This window comes from Phalacrocorax aristotelis, chromosome 7, assembly GCF_949628215.1.
Source record: "Phalacrocorax aristotelis chromosome 7, bGulAri2.1, whole genome shotgun sequence".
NCBI lineage: Eukaryota > Metazoa > Chordata > Aves > Suliformes > Phalacrocoracidae > Phalacrocorax > Phalacrocorax aristotelis.
In genome coordinates this window covers 25,069,726-25,092,343 of record NC_134282.1, presented here as the reverse complement: position 1 = coordinate 25,092,343, position 22,618 = coordinate 25,069,726, and the positions used below count along the sequence as shown (strand labels likewise).

Genomic DNA, 22,618 nt, shown 5'->3' with positions numbered 1-22,618 from the left:
CCCAGGAAGGCATCTTGGTAGAAGCTAGTCATAGAAACTGCCTGAAAGAAAGAGAAGTTAGCTACAGGCATATTGGTTCCCAACTCCCAGAAAACCTGACTACCCTGTTTAATTAAAGAAAGTGTATCAGCCACTGGACAGAAATTACTTTTACGGCTACAGATTTCTATTAGGACATGGCCAAAATAAAACCATCATGGATTTAGCTCCACTGTCTTTACCAGTTAGATAATAGTTTAGATAATAAGATAATATAGATATAAACTTCTAATCTAATCAAAATCTTCCAAAGATTTACAGTGAACTTGGCCCTTCTCAGAGAGTAGGAAAAATAAAAGGAGGTTGTCTTGCTCTGAGATTTAATTTTATTAATCAGCATTCTTTCTCCACATCACAGAGCACAAACCAGTCTGGATTTTCTCTGAGGCTTGGTTCCATTTTCCATGCCCAGAGACTCCTAGAAGTAACCAGCCAAACCTCATCTTCACCTTTGTTTTTCCTGAGAGGTCCTTCCCTGTCATCTTTCGTTTTCATAAGCCTCAAACTTTGCTCCTGAGCACTGCTTCTACTCTCCCTGCTAAGCAATAATCCATCTGCATCACTTCGCAGGACACCACCTTTTCAGCCATAGAGAGGCATATCTGCATATACACCCCCTTAATAGAAGGACATATTACGTATAATACCAATTATGTAAAAGATGGAAAAGGCTTTCGTTTGGATGCAGGACTATTAAGTCTGTGATTAGCACATGGCTCAGTCCTACCACACTTTTCAAAAAGTATGGTATAGCTTACTATAACTTACTACAGCTATAGCTTACTATTTCTTTACTTTCATGTCCTTGGTTTACATCATCTACCAAGTGACCAAAACAGCATTATCATCACTACCATTAATTATTCACAGAATAGTCAAAGAAGAAAGATCATCTATTTCTACCCCTTAGGTGATTTTGATCTAAAAACATATTGAAACAGGTAAGTCAAAGAAAAATCAGCAGGAAGATGTCAAATCAGATGTGGAATGCTTGTGTTTAGTACAATAATTGGCACTCATGGTCACATACGAATTATTCTGCTGCTTTAACAACTATTATATCAGTAAGACAATAAAACTATAGCTAGTTCAAAAGCAAGGTTTCTGGGCCATAGAAAATTCTTCTCTCTCCCTCACTACATCAGTTCAAGTGTAATCCAACCCTCCAATTTTTTCACAAACTCAGTCCTGAGCTGCAGCTCTGCAAGGGGGAAAACACGATCTCTGTTAAGCCTGCCATAAGACAAGCTTTTAGGACTCCTCATTCTTGCTGTCCACACTCCAGACATGCTGGCAACCTGACTGGCTTCAGTTTGGAGCGACCAGTTGGCAAAACTCAAGGACAGAGCAGTACTTGCTGTACAGACTATAGGAACATACCTGCCTCAGCCCCTGTGGCTCTATGAATTTCAGCACGCTTGGCCACAGCAATGAGACAGGGATTTGCCCCAGCTGGCATGCCAAGGATTTGCACACTCCTTATGCAGAGGCAGGACCAGAACCGGTTTCAGGCTCCCCTGCCCAGCAGAGCCACTGCAGGCCCAGCTGGCTGCTCTGCAGGCCCAGCCTGTCCCTGGTGCTGCTGCCAGGGCACCCAGCAGTGGAAATGGCGGCTATACAGCCCAGGACTGAGTGCTGCCCCATGCCATGCATTTGGCTGCACTGAGTCCATACTATTTCATGTGCAGTATACAAGGCTCAGCAAATCAGGACACTTTGTGCGTTTCTAACTAAAGCATGGATGAGGAGGAGATCTCCCTGGGAGGCAAGGGCATAGTCAACATAGCAACGGCTTAAACTGAGGAACTTTTCAGACTCTGCACATCATCTGCAGTTCTCTGAATTTTATGCCAGTCCTCTGCTAAAGACTTAGGAAGAACCACCAGAGAAATCTCCTGGCTTCTGGCCTTAAAATAATCTCTCCAGGAATCTTTCATAATTAAGGGGAATGCGTATTTATTTATTTTTTAGGATGCTTCCTAAAAATTCACTGACTGACCTGAGGAAAGCCTCAAAGAAGGAGTTAGTGCTCTCTACTTCTCCACTATGACCCTGACCAAACCCAGCCAAACAACTTCCCTTCCAGTTCAAGTTTCATTAGAGTGCAGTTCTACTCACAAGCATAAAAACATGACTTCTGCAGCGATTTCCCCTTCCTTAAAACATACTTGGTTCCCACAAAAATTCATCCATTATCATATGCTTCCACAGAGGAAAGGAGCAAAGCCTTTTTGTCCTTTAATTGCAGCTCTGAAGTTGATAGATTTTGTCCTCATTTAAAGGTGGTGAAGCTGCGTGACATTGCTGAAGGAAAGGTCTTGTATCAAAACTGCTTCTTCACACAGGCAGTGCTAAGGGATTTTACAGCAAAGACACTGTCATGCCGGCACACTTCCCCTCACCATCACTCCTGAGCATGCCAGCTTCACGAGTACAGGGATATTCTCCGATGTGCACACAGCTTCAGATTCAAGCCCACTCTCAGCAACATCAGAGACTAGCAGAAGGAAAGGATCGGCTGCACAGTCTACAAGTGCTACAGAGTATGGCATATCCGCATAATTACTGTGGATCAAATACTACACACAAATTACTTGGGGGCACTGGCTTAATCCTAAGGAATTGAAAATAAGAACGTATTTTAGGCTTTCTTATTACCCTCCAATCAGAGCTCGTATTTTCTTTATTCCCAAAACTCCATAGGGTTCTTTCTGTAGCTGTATGGGAATATTTGCATTTTAAACTGACAACTTTCAGAACAGAAGACGATCTGTTTTAAAACGCAATCATAAGAGAGGTCAGTGAAAGTACACAGCAGACAGGGAAAGCTACAGCAAGATGATTTTATACCAGTAACACAGAGAGGTTGTGTAATAAACAATGTATAAATTAAACAACTTTTAAGTTATATTTAATATTCATCAAACTGTCTCTGTGTCTGCTAATCTGATCTGCTTCTTATAGGCAAATCTGCCTCTAACCACAAGACATGGCTCTGAATACTATTGTAGTCAGCAAACATGCTTAGATAACTATGTTTTATTGGGAGGTCAATTTCTGGGATAGAATTAGGCAGCAGTGTTTTTTTTTACTGCCAAAAATACCAGCATTTCAAAAGTTTACCTGTTCTGTGTCAAGAAAACCCAAAACCTTTCACACAGGAGAATAATATAATTTCACTCTACATAATCACTTATTAAAGCTGAGGTTTATACCAAAACTACCAACATTGCAGCTGAGTAGCCTAGCCACAGAGCTACACAACAGCCTCTTTTCTTGTTTCACCGGCATGTAAAATGCTTTATCGCTTATACATAGAGCAGGTTCAACAGGAGAGTGTGACAAATTCCTCCAAAGCATAACAGGTTTCTTGGGGATTTGGGTGACACTTCAGCCTTCCAAGCTAGAATCCAGACTTTTTTTTTTTTTTTTTTTTTTTTCATTTTGATGAATCAACATGTTGCAGTGAAAACCAGGTCAATAAAAGAAAAATGCCTATCCCTGACTCCAGCTCTAACTTTGGATTCTACCCCACTTTGTTATAGCTATTTGTCTAAGAAGTTGGCTGTGACTGGATATGTTAAATCATACACACATTATACTAGACCAAAGATATTTAGCCAACATGTACCCCAAGCCTACACAGGGAATGGAAACCAGCAAAAAGCAGATGATTTCCTGGTTTTTTGACATTAAGGTTTGGATAGCACTAGAAACAAACTTTGAACCCATCCTTTAGATACAAAGTACCTGTAACACAAATAAAACCAATGTGAAGGCCTAATTTACCTTAATGACAATTTACAGGAAGATCATTCTAGCACAGTAAAACCTGGATCAAACTGCCAAGTATATTTAGTTCATCTTATATCTACTTTAGTTTGAACTGAAGCATGTGCCCACACAGAGAACAATGCTACTGACCTCTACAAGATCACTCAAGTTGCTACTGCCAGGTTCTTGCTGAAAGAGTGTGCTGAATTGAGGATATAAATACAAGTACCACAAGCAGCACACAGAAATGCTTTGTGATATCCAAACAGTAGAGAGTGTGTGAGAAATAGTATCATCTGCTACAACTAACAGATAATTGAGTATTTGAACAAGGCAACAAAGTGAGAGGAGGGCTAGGAGCTGTTACACAGCAGAATAACTATTCATATCTTCAAAAGGAACAAAGTAGGTTGACAGCAGCTTAGCTATTAAGTAGAGATTTTTCTGCATTTCCACTAAAATATTTTCATTTAAGCAAATGCAGGTTTTATCACAGCAACACTTCTGAGTATTCACTTTTGTTTAAAAAATGTCAAATTTATTCTTTGTTTTATTTTTCTTTAGGCTGCATTAAAACATTGACTGGTTCCTAAAGGCCTGCTTCAAAGTCCAAAGAATTTAATGTGTGTTTTTTTCCATTGACCTGCTCATACTGTAGATAGTCTACAAATGATGTTTTCACCACTGTTAGAACACAGGACTAGTAAAGAAGAATGAGAAAATTCACCTCCAACTAGTTGGGTTTTTTTTAATACATTGTTACTTTTACATTTTCAGTTTGTTTTTTAAATAATATCAAAAAGATTTTTACGTACAGCTGCTGGTATTTTTTTCACACCTATCAAAAGATTACATCCTAAAAGTTACACAAAACAGTACAATTTGTAGAGCAAATTCTTTTAGATACACCCATTCTGGTAATACAAAGCAATAGAAGACTTTGAGAGATTGTTTTGGAAATTTAGAAGTCTTTGTATAAAATAGCGTACCACTCAAAAGTGGTGTGCTCTAGGACAGCAGAAACATTCAATGTTCTGAGAAATGCCAAAATCCAAACATCATATGTTTTACCTTTTCAACCAACAGACAAAGGGACCAGACTTGTGATTCTACCCTCCAGTATTAGGAGAAAGGATTAGGTATACTAGTATTAAAAGCATTCTTACTGATATCTCCTTTAACTGATAATCTGAAGAATAAATTTTCAGTCCAGTATCTCTAGGCTAAGATAGGATTTTCTTGTTGATACTACTGCATTACATACCCATTAAATGAAAGCAAATGACTTTTACTTCACTGGTGGAAGAATCTTTGGCTAAGATAGACTGAAGGATTAGATGAGACTTTCTCTTTCTACCTTTCAGTGGGACTTCAGCTGTGACCTTTCCTAATAGGAATGAGTAGAGAGTCGCTACGTTGGACTCTGCACAAGAAAATAAACTTTATCTTGGATGTCTTCCATAGCTTTAACCATGTCTGGATTGTTTTTGTTAGAAGAGTTTCAATGATTGGAACACTATGGTATTATTACTATAGTATTTTAATTGGACAGCTTCAGTTTTCTGATGGAATAAGGGCTGATATTTCCTTCTTCTGAATAAATAGAAAAAAATAGCGTACAAAAGAAAGAGTACCTGCCCATCGTTCTTTTTTATTACTCTTCAGTACAAAACATCCCAAAGCTGCCAAAATAAAAGGGATACTATGATAGTATCAAATTAGTCCCCGTTAGAGATTGCATCTACAGAGTACTGCACCACTGGAGTAACCTAGATGACTATGACAAGATGTATTCTTCCAGGTATTCTGCTCAAAGTCCTACCCCACAGAATATTTAAATCAAAAGGAGTTAGTCAGGGAGCAGCCATCAAATTCACAAGTGTCTCCCAAGAAACTCTGAAACCCAGTATCGTTTGTATTCAATTCCCTCAACCTGAGAGAAAATGCTTAATGCTATTATGTTAGAAAGAGCCCTTTACAAGTCAAATCCCTATTTATATTTACAGAAATGTTTTTCAAATACTGACTTGAGCCATCAACACAAATTACCTGGACATATCACAGTAACAATACTAAGAAGGAGGAAGCCTACAATTAACGCTACAAGTAAGATGAGAGTGTGATTATGCAAAAGAAGGACCATTTCCAATAAGCAGGTCGTACTTAACTAGCAGTGGGCATGAAGTTACCATGACTCAATCCAGAAAACTGCATTCACCATGGATTATTTTTCTTTTTAGCAGTATACTATGCACAGACACACAAGCCAAAATGCAACTGTAAAACAAAAAGCAGAAAAACAAAGCTTTAAAGACAAGCACCAAAATATCGAAGGTGGCTTCTTGGCTCTTCCTCAAAGCTGAGCTGTAAACGGTTTAGCAAAGCTGCTAGCGGAGTTCCTCAAGTGACCCCAAACCCAGCCTGAGCACCAGAACGGCCTGCTGTCTACCAAGAGGTCATGCACAATGTGCACCAAGTTAAGTAACAAGATCTCAATCATCCAAACTCCACAACAGACCAGTCCAAGCAAAGTGAGGACCACAAATCATTCTATCAAACTTCACAAACAGACCTTGGGTGAGCCATTACTCATGCACTGAATCAGGCTTCTTGTGTTCTTTTTGTGACACATGAAAAACTTACATGCTTGCTACTGGCTTTCTCTTTCTTTTTATTTGTGTACCTTAGTATACAACTTGCCTCCTGACTCACATTAACAACTTCTCTGTAGCTGGTGCTGGATAATTCAACATGTTGCTCGTTTTTGGTGTTAAATTTTCTCCCAACAGCTGGCACACAATTACAGTTAATGGAATCACTACACTGAGATCAATCTATTAATGGTTTGTAGGACTGAAATCCTGAAGATTGTCTTTCCTTCATTATTGCATTAAAAACCCACAAAACAAATTAGCAAACAAAAAAATTAAGTCTTTAAGCATATAGACTTATCAGTTTAAATTACAAAGATCAGCGCAGATGACATCCAGCCAGGTAGTTTGCCACAAGTATTCATGAGGCAGCTATCATGTACAAACATCATTAAATTCTGTCACTTTTCTTTACACACTTCTTCAGTGTGGATCACACTGTAGACATGCCTTGACCTTTTTAAAATTTGTGGTGAGGAGGGAAGGGACTTAAAAAGTCCATATTCCTAATAGAAAGCCTCACCAGAAAACATTATTTCTGGTCAAAACTGTAAAACTGTTACGTTTCTGACCAAACTAATAAATCTTTCCTCAACAATGGAAACTCAGTTTGTATTTGCTAACCCAAACATTAATTTTCAGAAGTCATACAATCCAGGAGCAAATAATTCTTTGCTCGTTTAGTCACGATTCTACTACATCACAAAAAATCCTTAAATAAATGCACTGAAGCACCACAAGAAGCTTTAATACAATGCTGCAGACGTATATGGGCATGAATGCAAGCATTCCTTTCCTTCGGTGACTCGCTTGCACAATGGAGGGGGAAACGAAGGAGGGCTTGCTACTAAAATTAATTATGTGCGCTTGTAAAAGTTTCTTTTATAGCGTAAGGAGAAAGTTTGTATACGTATGTAGTGTGTAAAACAATACCGGTTTTCAGCTTGTGGCTTTGATCTAGCATGTACTTCAGGGTCCTGTTTCTCATATCCCTACTGCATGCATACTCACACAGCAAAAACTGAACTCACAAAGCTACACCCATTGGCTGCAGCATCAGAGTCGTGAAGCGTTCGTTAGGGGCAATCTTTCATTTTTAAAAAGTTCTCTCTGTACTTCAAAAAGGCATCAGGTCTTACCATACCATACAGCAGCTGTGGAACATATTCTTTTCGATCTTGCTAGCTCTTCTCCAGCGAACGAGGTACCTTACTCACAGGTAGTTATGGGACACATATAAGGTATTTCATGACCACTTGCTTTTCAGCTTTGTATCCTGGTTCTTAAAGACAGCACAACAGATGCTCCCAAAAGCGTAACAGGTATCCTTTTGACCAAACAGAAAATTGAGGCTGAAAACCTGTGCCTGACAGCTTAGTTTTGTGCAATATTAGAAATGGCTCGAGTGAAGAAGTAAATACATCTTTCCAATTTGTGGAGAAAAATAACTACTGTGGTAAACTATGGTAAACTATAAAGTAAACTCAACAGCTGGAGAAGTCTGATGATGTGTAACAGCTTTTGAGACAATCACCCGTTCCTGTTGTCCATGTGTTCAAAAGTATTTACAGCACTGAAATTCACTAGGTACGATTTTACAAATAGGGAGCAGTTTTCCTAGTCCTATTTTTTCCCCATTCTGTGTTTTAGTTAGAGCAAGACTGTCACCAAACACACACAGCGAAGGAGTTTTCTGCTAACTGTTCAATGGCATTATAACACGTCAGTTCATTGTTAGAAAGACAGTCCCCTCTCCTCTCCCATGTGATTAAAGATGTAACAGCTCATGATTTTTATGGAGTCAGAACTAGAAGCAGAAGAGTAATCTAACCACAGGATCCTACATGGCAGTAATCTCAAATCACCCCAGAAGACATTCCTTTCTACATATGTATATTCCCAAAAACCCCTGGGAGATGTTTTAGTGACGTTCTTTCTGGCACTAAATATGTAATTCCCTCAATTAGTATCAGCTTACTATGTTGGCCTCTGTGATCTTGCTGAAGAAAAACCATCTAGGCGTTATTATACGGCATTTTAATAACTCTTGCAGATTGAACACAGCTTGTTGGTTGAATTTATAAGCTTCCTTTTCATAAGAAATCACTTCATATGGTTCATATACGTACAAAGCATCAAATGTTAACCAATGATTTTTCCGTTTGCTAGTGCTGGTGAAATGCAGTGAAACAGCTTCACTTTCACAATATATTACAAATTCATTTGGACCATATTTTCCATTCATAACTGAAAGCTGCCTAACATCTTTTTAAGAAATCCTCTCTAAAGCTAAAAACTGAAATTGAATTTATTCCTATTAGAAACAAGAACAAATATTGTCTCCTCATTGAGGCATTTATTTCCTTATGCTCTTATGTTGTCTTAGTTAAATAGATTTTGCTTTGTTAGCATCTTTTCAAAACTAGTATGGTCCTCTGTGGAGGCACTATTCATATCATATGTATTTTATCTAAGTACTACAGGTTAGCGACTGGGGGTAAGGAACAGTTCTAATCTCATTCTTCGCATATGCTCTGTTTAAAAGATAATTGCTTCTTTCCATCACCAGTAGAGTCTCTCATGTTGTAAAAACAGCAAATAAGGCAGGTTGCTGTGTCTCTCATTGCATCTGACAGCTATTAAGAGAGTCTTCTAAGCACTGGTGCTTGCTTGCTGTCAGCATGGCATTCAAGAGTTCAGGTTCGCAAACACTCTATGGCGCATGGTCAAGAAACAACAGATAAGATCTGAAATTAGAGAGGTTCTGACTGGATAAAAGGGAAAATTTCTGCACCACAACAACAGTCAAGAAGGGGAACAAGTGTCCCAGCGAGCTCATGCTACCTGCATCGCTGGAAGTTTTCAAGGCCAGACTGGATAAAGCCCTAAGGAACCTGACCTGATCTCATAACAGCCCCTGCTTAGAGGAGGAGTTTGAACCAGTGACCTCCTGAGCTCTCTCCCAAGCTGAAGGGAACTATGGTTCTAGGGACATATCTTTTTAATTCATGGGACTGTACTGTAATTTTCAAATAAAGCAGCAGAGAGTAGAATCAGCACAACAAACATACTGGCTTTTCCATCCTTCTTCATGACTGATTCCAAAGCTGGAATTCTAGAAGCTTGAGTCTCATCAATCAAGAATGAATCCAGAGTATTCCACAGAAGTGAATAAAGCCTCCGTGCCTTTCTTGCAGTGCTGCTGCTAACAGAGACCAGTTTTTGCTGCCTGATGGTAGAAGCAATAGAAAAGGATATCTCAGCAAAAATTACTGCAATCAGCTCTGCACCCCCTTAGCTGCTTTCTTTCCAGCATCTCTGGACTAAATAATACCATCATTGCCTCACCTCTTCTTATACACAGCTGACCTCCATATACCCCCTACCTACATTACTTGATTGATTTCCCTACAACTCTTCCTCTTCATATTCTGTGGTCTGGCAGTGGCACCGCGTGTCCTACAGAGTCAGTTTTGACCCACTCATCTTATTCTGACGAAACTTATATGGATATATTTTGTAGGGCAGATAAAGTATGTATAACAGAAAGGTAAACAGTTTCTATGACACCCTTCTGTCTTCACTTCTGAAAAATGTCTAACTTTCAGTGACCAAAAATGCAGGATTTATTTTCCCGTTTGAGAAAAAGTAAACAGAGAGAACAGGGCCCAGTGTTGTCCTTTGCTGCTTTTTAACTGATTCATCTTCAGGAGCAGGGAAGAGACGAAGTCAGACAGCAGAACGCATTCAAACACATGAAATAGCCCAGAGAAAGCAAATACTCTCCTCCTGACTAGCCCAACTCCAGATTTTTGGTTCCTCACATGAAAGGGCAAGCTTTACCAACAGCAAATTATCACATTCTATCCTTAAATACATCACAGACCTGTGTGTACAGATTACACATGTAGACAGTTGGATAACAGCACAACCTGCCTGAGACCAGCTGCCTATATTTTATAAGTCACCAATACAAGTAAAGGGTTTCAACTGTAACCGCACAATGTCCAATCTCAGATCAGGAAGTACAGAGAGCTCTCCAACTGCTCCTGTTCTGCACTACGACCAGTCACAGCTCATCCTCTTCCTAAATCTTGAGCCTCGAGGCTTTTGCTTGTTTGTTTTTGTCCTAGTACAACTTGCCTGCTACTGCAGGTGGCAAGCAGGGAGTCCCTGAACTGAGGGTTCCCCGGTCACACATGAGTTTACATGTGGTGAGGGGTAGCTATTAAACCATTGCCATCTCTCCTCCCTATGGTTGACTGGGGCTGTGTAGGAGGTAATTAGCAGCCTTATTAACATTCACATGCTTGCATGGCAATGAACTTTAACCCTCACCCCTCATGTGCCCCGATGGAAGGACACAAAATATGCCATTCAAAGCCTGACAGAGCTCTCCATCATTCTGAAGAGTAAGCTCAGGCAAGTTTATGTCTTACATGGTCTCTTCTAACACAGTGTATTGTATTCGGTTTATTGTACAGGATTAAGAAAAGAAAAAACATCAACAAAACACACCAATGAAAACACAGCAAGTCCTAGAAGATACCCTAAAAAATGCAAAATACTGCAAAAAGATATAGCACTTACAACCCACAGTAACAAGTACATCTCCAGATGTACTGATGGCACAAGCTAAATGTTTTTTAAGTATGCTAAGGCTGAACGATTATCTGGGTTTTCCATATCCAGATGGCTGCTTGCTAGAGTCTAAGGAAATGAGAAAGGGGACAACACAAGTGCTAAACTCATAAAAACTGTAAGTCTGTAAAGGAAAACAACTTGAGAAAAGGAAGTCAGTGTGATTTGCCAGTTCCTTTCTCAGCCAGCTCGCACAGAACCTGAAAGCCTAACAACCCATGACATGATCTGCTCAAGCCCATGGACAGGTGTCCCCTAATCTCTCCACTTAATGCAAAATTCCAAGAAAAACAAGTAAGGGACAGGAGAGAAGGAAGGAAAAGAAGTGTGGGTTCCTACTGAGTGTTACAAAACATTGTTCTCTTATATTCCCAGCAATCTGGTTTAAAAGCCATTTTTATATGCAAGTTCTTAACCCCAATATGTTACACTTGAAATTTCCTGAGAAAGTGACTCAAATCTGAAAAGCAGTTGCCGTAAAAGAACCTCAGGCCCTGCCCCCCACAAAATCAGGGTACTACATGTCAAACCTGTAGATTTCAGTGATATGAACATGTTTTTACTACCTTTTAACTCCTCATAGCACTACAAAATCAAGGCAGATTTGGAGAAAAGAGAATAAAGACTTTAGTCTGTCTCAAAGGTTTTAATGCAATACCAGTGGCAAAGTCTGCCATATTCAGAGAAACAATTCCAGATAAAATCAACCCATACACACGTAAAGGGACACATCTGAAATGATAATGGGTTCAGTACCTGTGCAATGGAAAGCTGTGTCTGACCAGCAGAATTGTTCTACCATCATTAAGACTATTTCAGATCAAGCTAATTGGCAATAAGAAAAATACCATTACATTTGGAAATTCAGGAAATTTTCTCTTGCAACTGAAAGGCAACAAACACGAGATTCCCTAGGGTCATTTTCACCAAGGTTTTTCTTTCCCTGTTCCAAATTAAGCAAAGTTCGATCTTCTGATCCAACTATTATATATAGGTTCCAATTTAGAAATTTTTAGAGCTCAACAACTGTTAAGCCTGATAGATGGAAGAAAAGGGTAAATAGAAAAATAACAAATATTAGAGTGGCTTAAAGCATACTTACAGCTGTTCTTTATAAGCCTAGTTCTAATTCCTGGTTATAGATACTACGTATACGCACAAGTCTTTGACAAAGAGTGAAAACAATGATAGCAGTCTGTTGGGATTTGGTGGGACAACCAGTTATGTGTCAAAAATGCTTTACTTGCTACAAAGGAGGAAAGATGATCCCTAGCAACAGGAGAAGAATTCTTCCCCTCTTTCTCTCCATATTTGAAAATATTTTGCATATGGTCATAATTTCATAGTTTCCTAGCATTAGGGAGAGAATTTGTAATTGTTTTTCAATTTTTAAAAAATGGGATTACCCAAAACGGTAAAACTAGGCTGCAGAGCAGCTAAGACTATGGAAGAAATAGCATACTTCAAAGTCAATGGAATACAACTTGTTTGCACTTGTAACTAAGTTTCAGTACTTCCTTGTCTTGCCTGAAAGAAAAAATGAGAGTATGGAAAACTGCTTTTCTCAAAAGTATTCTGGAAATCAAACTCACATAGTTTACTTATTAAATGTTGTACAGTAAGGAGCTGACTACAGAAATGGATGGCTCAGCATTTGAAGTGTAGTTGTTCCAAAAAAGAAGATGCAAAAACCTGGAAGGGGCATAGGTTTTTCAGGTTTATTTGTCCTGTAATTTATAATCTAAACAGACATTACCACTATTTTGCTCCTTCTGTGGTGGATAGAAAATATTAGAAACAGCCTTAAAGTTCAGTGCAAACAGTGAAGACTTAACAGAGATCTCTCATTTAAATGCAATTAACATAATACTTATTTTGGTCTGAAGCAAGGCTCTTTAAGACATGGACTTCCCAGTTCTGTTCTTACAAGAACATACCTTTTTATTTCAAAGGAGGAAAAGTGGTTCAAGACATCAGATTTAGAACCAGAAATATTCGTTCCAAAATATTTTTGGAAGACCTAGTCAGAACATGATGGAACACTGAATAACCATCAGGATTTAAGGCAGCATTTCATTTACTTTGAAAATATTTTAATGACTGTGGCAAACAATCAAGAAAAAAAAAACAACCCAGCCATGTTGATTTCTTCTTGACGCCATTTATTACCTCTTCATGACTTTGCTAAGCCATTTTACAAATGCAGTATAGATCAGTAGGCCACAGTAACCACTACAGCTGCTCTGTTTCACTAGAGATTCATTCCATCAAAACCTGTTATGTCCAGGTCAAACTAGTTTTGACTTAAGATTCCTAAAAATACAATGAGAGACAGAATTGTCTTAGAATTATTGAGACATTTAAACATCAATACATGCCACTTAGTAAATCTGCTCTTCCTTTCACACATTTTTAAATCCCAAGTTTTCAAAAGTATTCTGCCACTACTGGCTTGCCCAAACTCCTGTTAATTGACCTCCTCTTACTTTGGCTTTGTGTGTCAAAAAATCATCATGTGACATGAAGAGGAGCCTGGAAAAAGAAAAATCTCTGAAGCAGCTAGCAATCCTGTCGCTCACTCTAAGCAAGTGGGGGGGCGGGGCTGGAAGTAACATCCCTTTCTTCAACCTCCTAATTCTGCAGAAACTTCCAACCCGTTCCACAGTTAGGCATCAAGTAGCAATAAATCCTAAAACAAATTATACGTCTACCATGCAATTGTAACTTGTAAAATGTCTCACTGACCTAGAAGTATCACGACCCTTTGCTATAGGAAAAGTCATGTAAAGCTGCTGCACATCATGGTCATGATTTGGATTTGCTTCTTCCAAGTAAAAATTTCTCTGCCAGACTTCTGACAGCTTTCTTTTCCAGAGTCAACTTGAAGGTTGACACTGTTCTAACAGGTCTGGGATTGGGTTGGTTGTTTTTTTTTTTTTGTGGTTGCTTTTGGTTTGTTGTTGTTGTAAATGGAAAATAGAGCATCAAAAGCAGCTAAGAGCCTGGATTCAGGTTACCACCTGCAGCCACATCAGTAGCTGCTGTGATCTCATTAGGTTTCACCCACCTAGCACAGGCAGGCTGACTGAGCTCCGGGATGGGATATTTCTGCTGAATTCTCAGAACGCAGCAAACCTGTGAGCCAGCCCCGACAGCTCTGAAGCACTACACCACCTCACCATTAGGGGCAGTGTGCTACCAGAATTGTCACGATAGACTTAGTGCATCAATAGATTACATTGATATAATTTTTTAACAAAGTTCTTTAATACATGCTAATTACAGCCACTAAGTACTTATTATTTGAGGCAGTTAAAGTTTCAGACCCCAAACTTCAAATGCAGGTGTCCAGGTGACCACCAGGTGTGCCTACATTATCATGTTAGTTCTGATCAGCTTTATACTTTTCAGTTAAACCCCGTTTCTCACACTCCAGTTTATATTGCAGAGCACTCCCAGAACCAGGTTCTTTTTCAACAAAACTAAGGATGCACTTCAAGGATGCCAGTGGCATTCAGTCCCCAGGAATGCACTAGAGCTAGTATGAGGTAAAGCTTCCAAAGTACAGTTAGCGTGGGCATCGGGTTATCAGCACCATCCCTTTTCTCTGAAGATCCATGCCTACCGTGCACTGGAGACACAGTCTAAAAGCATTTTTCAGCACCTGAGCAAAAGGGGCTTTATTACAGAGATCCCAAGCACCCACTGCTGCTAACAACAAAGCCAGTCAATTTTCTTCATTACCAGCTCACATTTTCCTACTATAAGACTCAACCTGGTTTTTGCATACTGGAACACCACAATAGAGATGGTGTGCATTTTAGAGTATATGGAAGTAATTGCAAGTGCTCATTCCTTAAAAGGAAAAAGATTTGAATGGTAGCAGCCATCTTACAGTTCTCATTAGCATCTGTTAGCCTCTAAATTTCAACTCATGACAGGACTTTCTGTAGGAGCAACATAAGAGGTTTTCATGCCTATTCCTCTGTTGAACAGTCCCCACACACAGGCAGCTGCAAGCTAACACGAGTCATCATCAGCTGACCTCTCAACTTTCAAAAATCCTGAGATCCTGACATGTTGCTCATGAGAGGAGCGTCTTTGAAATGGTCATGCTAAAGGCACACATCCATTTACGTGATAACTGCAGAACCTGTCTTTGGGGACTTCCCTGAGAATGCACCTTCTAGCAGAGCTGGAGGGATGCAAAGCAAAGCTGCAACATTGTCTTTGCTTTAGGATTCAGCCCAGACATACAGAGGAGGAGGCTATCACCATCATCTGAAAAGCAAGTGCTGAGGTTGCTGAACATGCCGTTGGAGCAACTTTCACACTCCACACTTGAAGCCTTAGCAGTGCAGTTGATAGTTTTCAGACTGCAACCAGCCTCTTTCTGAGGACTAATGGCATAGCCATGCAGAAAGAGTAGGAGAGTATATGTAGTGCCTAGAGTTGGCTATAATGAATGCCAGCTACACTCACAATGTTTTAATCCTTCTATACACAGATTACTGCTTGTCTATGTATTATTCATGATTGTTTCATCTCTCTTGAAATAGAAACTGAGAGAGATACATAGGCAGGCAGAGATGGAAAGACTGAATAATTATCTAACTTTAACGTGGTACTCACAACCCACTGTTCCCTTAAAGTGCTATTTCCAAATCAGGATTACTCATTTGTTGTACACAGGCACACCCCAAAAGCCTGCCAGTGAGACCACCTCTCCTTTTTCCTTCTCTAGCAGCAGAAAGATCTGTCTCTGATAAGGTTATTCTACTGCAGCTAAGACATCACAAAAGCCAAACTTCATAATAAGAAGTTCTAAAGAGGAATCCATGTTTTGTCCAAAGATATAAGTCCGACATCAACAGAAAATCTCAAGATGAGCTTTTCAGAAAGTCCTTAGGCACTGTATTGTACTAGTCCGCCATTTACGAGGCTGAGACGTGAGACAGCAAATCCTGTTTAGGTACTGCAGCCAGGGAGAACGGAGAAAGCGATTCAATGCCAGCACTTACCTTAGTTGAGGACATATTCCTGAGAAGAGGAAGGTTCCTGCAGTTTAGCCCCTACAGAAAAGTCCATAGGAGCAGCTGCCTAAGGGTGACCAGAGATCTTTTGTCTAAACTTTTGCCTCACCTTTTAGAGAAGGAAACTCAGATGTGGCACCTGGTTGCCTCACACCTGCTCAGATAGCCATTTTACAATTTACATTTCACAACTTGCTCTTCTATGAGCTGAATTTGCTCATTAATTAATCCGTTTTTTTAAACATCCCGAGGCACGAATTTTCACAGCTTAACCAAACGTTTATACCTACTTCTGTTTTCAAGATGTCACTTATTAATTTAAGAAGATGCCCCTTGTTCTTGTAATGAAAGAGACTGCGAACAACAAATCCCTATTCAGGATCTCCACAACACATTCTTTTTATAGGCCACTACCATATTCCCCTTCTATCTTTTCTGTGTCAGGCTGGCATGTCTGCCATTCCACATACTGGATTCCATTTCATGCCCTTGATCCTCCTTCCTTGTTGCTCCCTCTGTACATGTGCAGTTGTGTTCTGCCTGTGGGACAGAATAACTGCAGATGCCACATGCCTGGAGCAGTGAAAGCCACCTCAGTGCACACCACTCTGTATGTAACATTCGGATTGTTGTTCTTATGTGAATCACTTTACATTTTCCCATGTTGAATTTCATATGCCATTTTATAGCGTAGTCATTCCATGTCACAAGTTCTTCCTGCAATTAACCACAGCTGATCCTTGCCTTTTCTACCCAGGATAACTTTGTATCATCAGCACATGCTGTCAGCTCAGTATTCACTCCCCTTCACAGGTCTTTTATGACAGATGACCAGCACAGGTTCCAGCACAATCCCCATGCGCTGCCACTGGTGACCTCTTTCTACTGTAACTTATGACCATCTACTACCTACCCTTATTTTCACCTCTACCAGCCATGTGTGAAAGACCTTATCAAATATATATCAGAAATCCAAGCAGACTATAGCTATCTACCCTGTCTACATGCTTGTTATCTCCTTCTAAAGACTCTCAACATGTTGGTTCCTTTCCCTAAGTATCACGTTCATCTGCTTACAGTTTCTACACATTTTACTGTTACATACCAAAGTTTACCGGTGACATCTTTCTGAAATCCTTAGTTTGCTAAAAAATACAATGATGGCTTCACAGTTCACATCTTTCCATCATCTGCTATTGGAGCAGTCTTAAAGAAAACATGGTATCACAATGAGTAATTCCACTATTTAACCCTTTAGTCCTTTTAGAGTTCTTAGGTGAATGGTGTCTGGACCTGGCAGTGCATGACAGTTCATGCTGTCAACTTACCCTGCAATCTCTTCTACTGACGTGGTATTGAGATAATCATCTGACACACTGCCAGGAAAGAAAGGTTCCAAGCACAGAAATTTCTCCAAGCTTGCTTCACTTTGTAGAAATACTTTTCCAGTTTTTCTGCTCTAGCCTCATCTTCTCTGAGCATTCTTTGTATACTCAGACCATTTATTTAGCCTCACAGACTTTTTCTTATATGAAGTCTTGATCCAGGAACAAGTTGCTCAAAAGGGTATTGAAGAGAAAGGCGATACTTCTGGTGCAAGTATTTGTAATGTCTTCAAAGGCCCTGAACTGACACTAGAGGATTCCTAGCAAAGCCATGTTTTGCTGTTCATCTGAGGAGCAGGCCAGAAGCATATTCTTAAACCAGTGGAAATAACCTGGTTCTTTTTATGTTATATTTACTGGCAGGTCAAGCTTTTTTTTTTTTTTCTTGCCTGCTAGTGCATCGATTTAAACATGATAAAACCCAATCCAGAGAATTACAATAAAATAAAAAAGTACAATAAGAATCCTGTTTATCAGATCCTCTGATAGACCTCAAGTGCCCTCTCTACTAACTGAATGCACAATCCCCATTTCTGAGTAATAATTTCATATTGTTTCAGGCTGCATTTGTGTGTCAAATTGTTTTTAAAGGTTGAGTTTGTTTTTCCTAAAGAGCTTTAATGCCAATTAGCATGCAGCATAAATATCACTCAGCTTTCAAATGGCATTATGAAATGGAAGAAGCATCAAGGAAACAGGAACCGCAACTTTTGCCAGTTTCACAGCTTGAGTAACCTTAAGCTCAGGTTCACACGAGATCCACCAGATGAATTAGGGACTTCTATTTTCTGATACACAGTTAAGAATAAGGGCTCTATTTTGAGTTCAGAGCTGTTTACTACTGCTGATATTTAATCCTCTTGTCTCCTGGGAAAGGAGAAAGAACAAAGAGAAATGCATCTTCAGGCATCACCAGGATGGGTTTATTTCTCATGGGGGGAGAACTGATGACAAGACCAGCCCATAACACAGATGATGAAAGGAGTAAAATTAGACAGCAAGCAGGCGCCATGTTTGTGCTGCTGTGTAGCACTGTTGGCAGTGCAGGCTGCCTGGAAAGGCCCCTCCTTTTAAGATAATCAATACTGCAACAGAACTGATAAATATATTCATATTGCTGTCTGATTAAACATAGGAATTTAAACTTTTATTTTCTAATTTGCCCATTTAATATGTTAACTACAAATATATATTTCAGGGTCTGGTGGTAGCTTTTTTTTTTTTGATGTCGTTTTGGGGTGTAGGTGGGGTTTTTTTTTCTTCTTTCTTTTTGCTTTTTAATTCAAAATATGAGGGGTCTTGTTAGTCTTTTCCCTGCTACTTTTCCCAGCTTCCTACCCTTTTCAAACCTGAAACTCTTCCACATGTCCAGCTCTGAGAAAGTTACAGACTTGCAAAGGAAAGAACCAACAGCTTTCACTTTCATGTCATTCTTAAGCATGACATATCAGCAATTTAAGAAGCTTTTTTTAAAAAAAAGATATAAATTAAACCTAAATTTTTATTTATCTGTTCAGAGAGTTGATATAGAAAATATTTTTCTTGGTTTTGCTTTTCTTGTTTTTCTTTTGGCCAGAAAGCTGTTTGTTCTAAAAGTTTACTGTGTATCCAGCAACATGTTACCAGGAAAAGGGAATCCGAAATGGAAATACTGATCAGAAACACCAATATTCTCCCCGCTTTCTCTCCATTACTTTTACAGTTAAAAACTTCAATCAGTATTACAACACTATACTTCAATATTTAGAATACTGCATTGTTGCCAAAATCTTCAAATATATGCTTCTACAATTGATTTGTAGTGCCAATATATGTTGAAATACTAAGCTTTAAAGTTGTCTTTGAATGTGTTAGACATGTATTTATCTCTGAATATCTCAGGCTTAATTAAACTGAAGTTATTTACACATAAGATATATCAGCAGAGCTGTGTGGGAGTCAGAACACCCTTTAGTTGGAGAGCCTATAATTGTAACATCTCTCTCTGTTCCACATTGGAATTATTCCATAATTTCCTACAAAACAATTTTCAATCATGAAAATTGTTCTAAAGCAGGAAAACAGAACTCTAGAACTTTATTTGCGAGAACTGCTACAGACCACAAAATACACTTCAAAAAGAAACATCACGAAAGCCAACACAATCCCTTGGAATGTCTCTGTTTTGACAAAAAGACATTTTTGGAAAACATTCACGGGCACACTTCCAACCAGCTCTCACTGCAAAGTGATGTGCACTTTGACAATGATAGTAACAGATACAGTTGTATTCTGAATACCTTTTTCTCCTCAGGGCAATGTTGCCTCATGTTATACAAAGTAAGAGAAATGACAGCAAAAAGTTTAGCAAATGTATTTTCCAGTTTGGATTCTAAAGGGTGGTGAGAAAGACCGTGATAAAATACAGAGGGGAAAAATTTAGCTGACAAACTAGAAATATCTTTTCACCCTACAGAGCTTCTAGCTGCTCTACCCACATGGAACAGTGCATTTATTAATTGTTACTTTGTAAGAATTCCTGCAGAACAAGCTCTGGTAAGAAAGCCGGGCAATTCCAAAACCAATTGTCATCCAAAGTGCTATGTCAGAAATTTTGAAAAGAAATGGCAGGGAAATCGTTTAAAAACATAATGGTCTGGTGACTATTTTTAAGACACCTTTGCAGGAAGAGCTACATGCTTTCTAATTATGGCTAAATGTGACTTGCAGCTCTGCACTAATGAACCTATAAGCAGCAGACTGGAAGTCACAGAGGTACTGCTTGCTAACTGAGCTTGAGAGGGCAAGACCTCTCTGCAGACAAAGAGCTGTCTCTCTTCAGTGAAAGAAAGAGACTCTTCAAAGCAGCCCTTCAAGGAAAGTGTCCCACTGTATTTAATATAGATACCTAAAACTCAGCATTAACAGTTTTTTATTTTAGCAAAACTCTTGCTCAATTAAGCATTGAGTTCACTATGAAGGAGACACTTGATGATAACTACAATGTCTCAGAATGGTTCTGAACCATCAGAAGGGTATGAAGTCACCTTTTTCACCATTAAGGAAAACTTCTACATGTAACTTTACCTTTCTACAACGTCCTCTCCATTCCAGCAGGTTGAGCTGTCTCTCATCACCAGGTCTCCATCACACAGCCTTTCTGCTATAGAGGCATAAAAGGTTCGGGATCGCTTCATGTAATTGATGAACTCTCTGTAACATAGGAAGAACACATTTAACAACAGAATAGTACACTTATGGGTTAAGCCCTCTAGTTAACCTAATCCTCCACAAGGTTAAGAGTTCAGACCCTTACAGAAATTAAGTCATCCAAGTCGATTAATTTCTATTTCTGGTGTATTTCTACTCCTACGTATCATCCAGTCTTACCTAGTCCAGTGTTAATAAACATAATTACATACAAAGGGTGGTTTTAACAAATATGTTAACACATCTCACACAAAATTTGAAAAAAGTCTATATCTACTATCTCTGTATAAACAGATTTTAAAAATGATGAGAAAACATCATCACTGAAGGAGTGGGCTTTTTCTGTGTTACTGGAAGCGAGTATTCCTCCATTTCCTGCACATGTATGAGATTAATGAAGAGCACCATCAAAAACCCCCTGGGTGGAAAAGGCTTCCTAAAGCTAACATCCCATCACAAAACCTGAAATACACTGGAAGTACCCCACACATACAACGGAAGCATAGAAAGTCATCTCCTTGAGATGTGGTGGGGTCAATTCCTCCCCATCATCACTATCCATGACACATTTTCATTAGAAAGAAATTTCTCTCTCATCATGTCTGGCACCTCACACCTGTTAAGAGGAGGCTGTGCCTCCTGCTTTGGTGAATAACCAAGACTGGCCAGTACAAACAGCTGATCTCTAATCATGTGTGGATGGAAAAATGCCTTGTAGGCAAACTGCTGCCTCTCTTATAATCTGATTATACCTATATCTGGCTGAGGTAGCTATAAGAATAAACTGTAACAGAAGATGTGTTAATCCAGCAGACAACTGAGAGTATTTCAGAATGAGAAATTACGCTATCTCCACGGGTTTAGAAGCTGCTGTTTGGTGTAAGATACTGAAGAACTGAGAATAAGACACAGGACACAAAAACTGAGCTAGAGCAATCAGGGAGCTATCTGCTTGCCTCAGAAGTCCCTCAGCAGCCTCACTGGGAAGGCCAAAGGACTCATTCTGGTTTATGATGTTTCTGCTTGACAGGCTGTAAGGGGACACTGCACTGAAGAGATGATACCTGGGGATACGGCTGGATGGAGCTTGGCACAAAAGCAGTCAGGATTTATTATTCCTTTGGGAGCAACAGGTGCTTTAAACAATATCAAGGTCCTCTGCCAAGTATCTACCCCTACAAGGTTTAGGCAGTGGACTTCTCTCCCCATAGCTACTTTTATGCTTTCCCAAAAACGTTTAACAATCCCATTTATCTTATGTGTGATGAAAACCTGCTCGAGAGAGATTAGTCATCGTATCATCCTAAGGAACTAACTTATCCTAACAATGCAGGAAAGCTGCCATTTTAAGCAAAGAACAAAGCAGGAATTTGGGGGCTTACAATGAGGGAAACGGTATTTCTATCTCTTGACCACTAACTTACAAATATGAGCTCTAAATATTTATACAGTAAACCTAGGTCCAGACTGGAGGCCACCTACCTGATAGAACAGCCTAAGAGCGTCAGTGATGAAAGGTGGCACAGATGCTAAAGATTTTACTGGTTCTAAAATGAAGTTCCCTTTGAACAAGGAAAAGAGCACCCTTTTAAGAGTCTAAAGTTCATCTTACTCAGCTCATCCCAAGAGGCTTAAACTCCTTTGCATTTTCAGCAGAATGGGGCTCTGACATTTCAAAGTAGCACCTTAGCAAAGGCAGAATTCTGTGTCCAACTCTTAATCTTAACAAGTGAAATATTTACTTTTCATCAATATAAAACTAAACACACTAGGGAGAAAAAGTACAGTTTCCCAGTACCCTACAGTATAAACACAGTGATCAAAAGTATGCCAAATCCTAGATTACAGCTGAAACAGCAGCTTACAATGGAGGTGAGCTAAGTGTAGAGACGACAAAGTATGTCAC

The 22,618-nt window shown here is 39.3% G+C and overlaps 1 protein-coding gene across 3 annotated transcripts in view; it reads right to left on the bottom strand.

Moving 5' to 3' along the window:
* LOC142059951 (glypican-5-like) overlaps positions 1–22,618 on the bottom strand; it is a 390,210-nt gene that overhangs the window by 233,433 nt on the left and 134,159 nt on the right. For all 3 annotated transcript variants that reach the window (XM_075099332.1, XM_075099330.1, XM_075099331.1), the window contains one exon: positions 20,590–20,715. In XM_075099332.1, the coding sequence (XP_074955433.1) occupies positions 20,590–20,715 (126 nt within the window). The remainder of the gene's footprint in view (positions 1–20,589; positions 20,716–22,618) is intronic.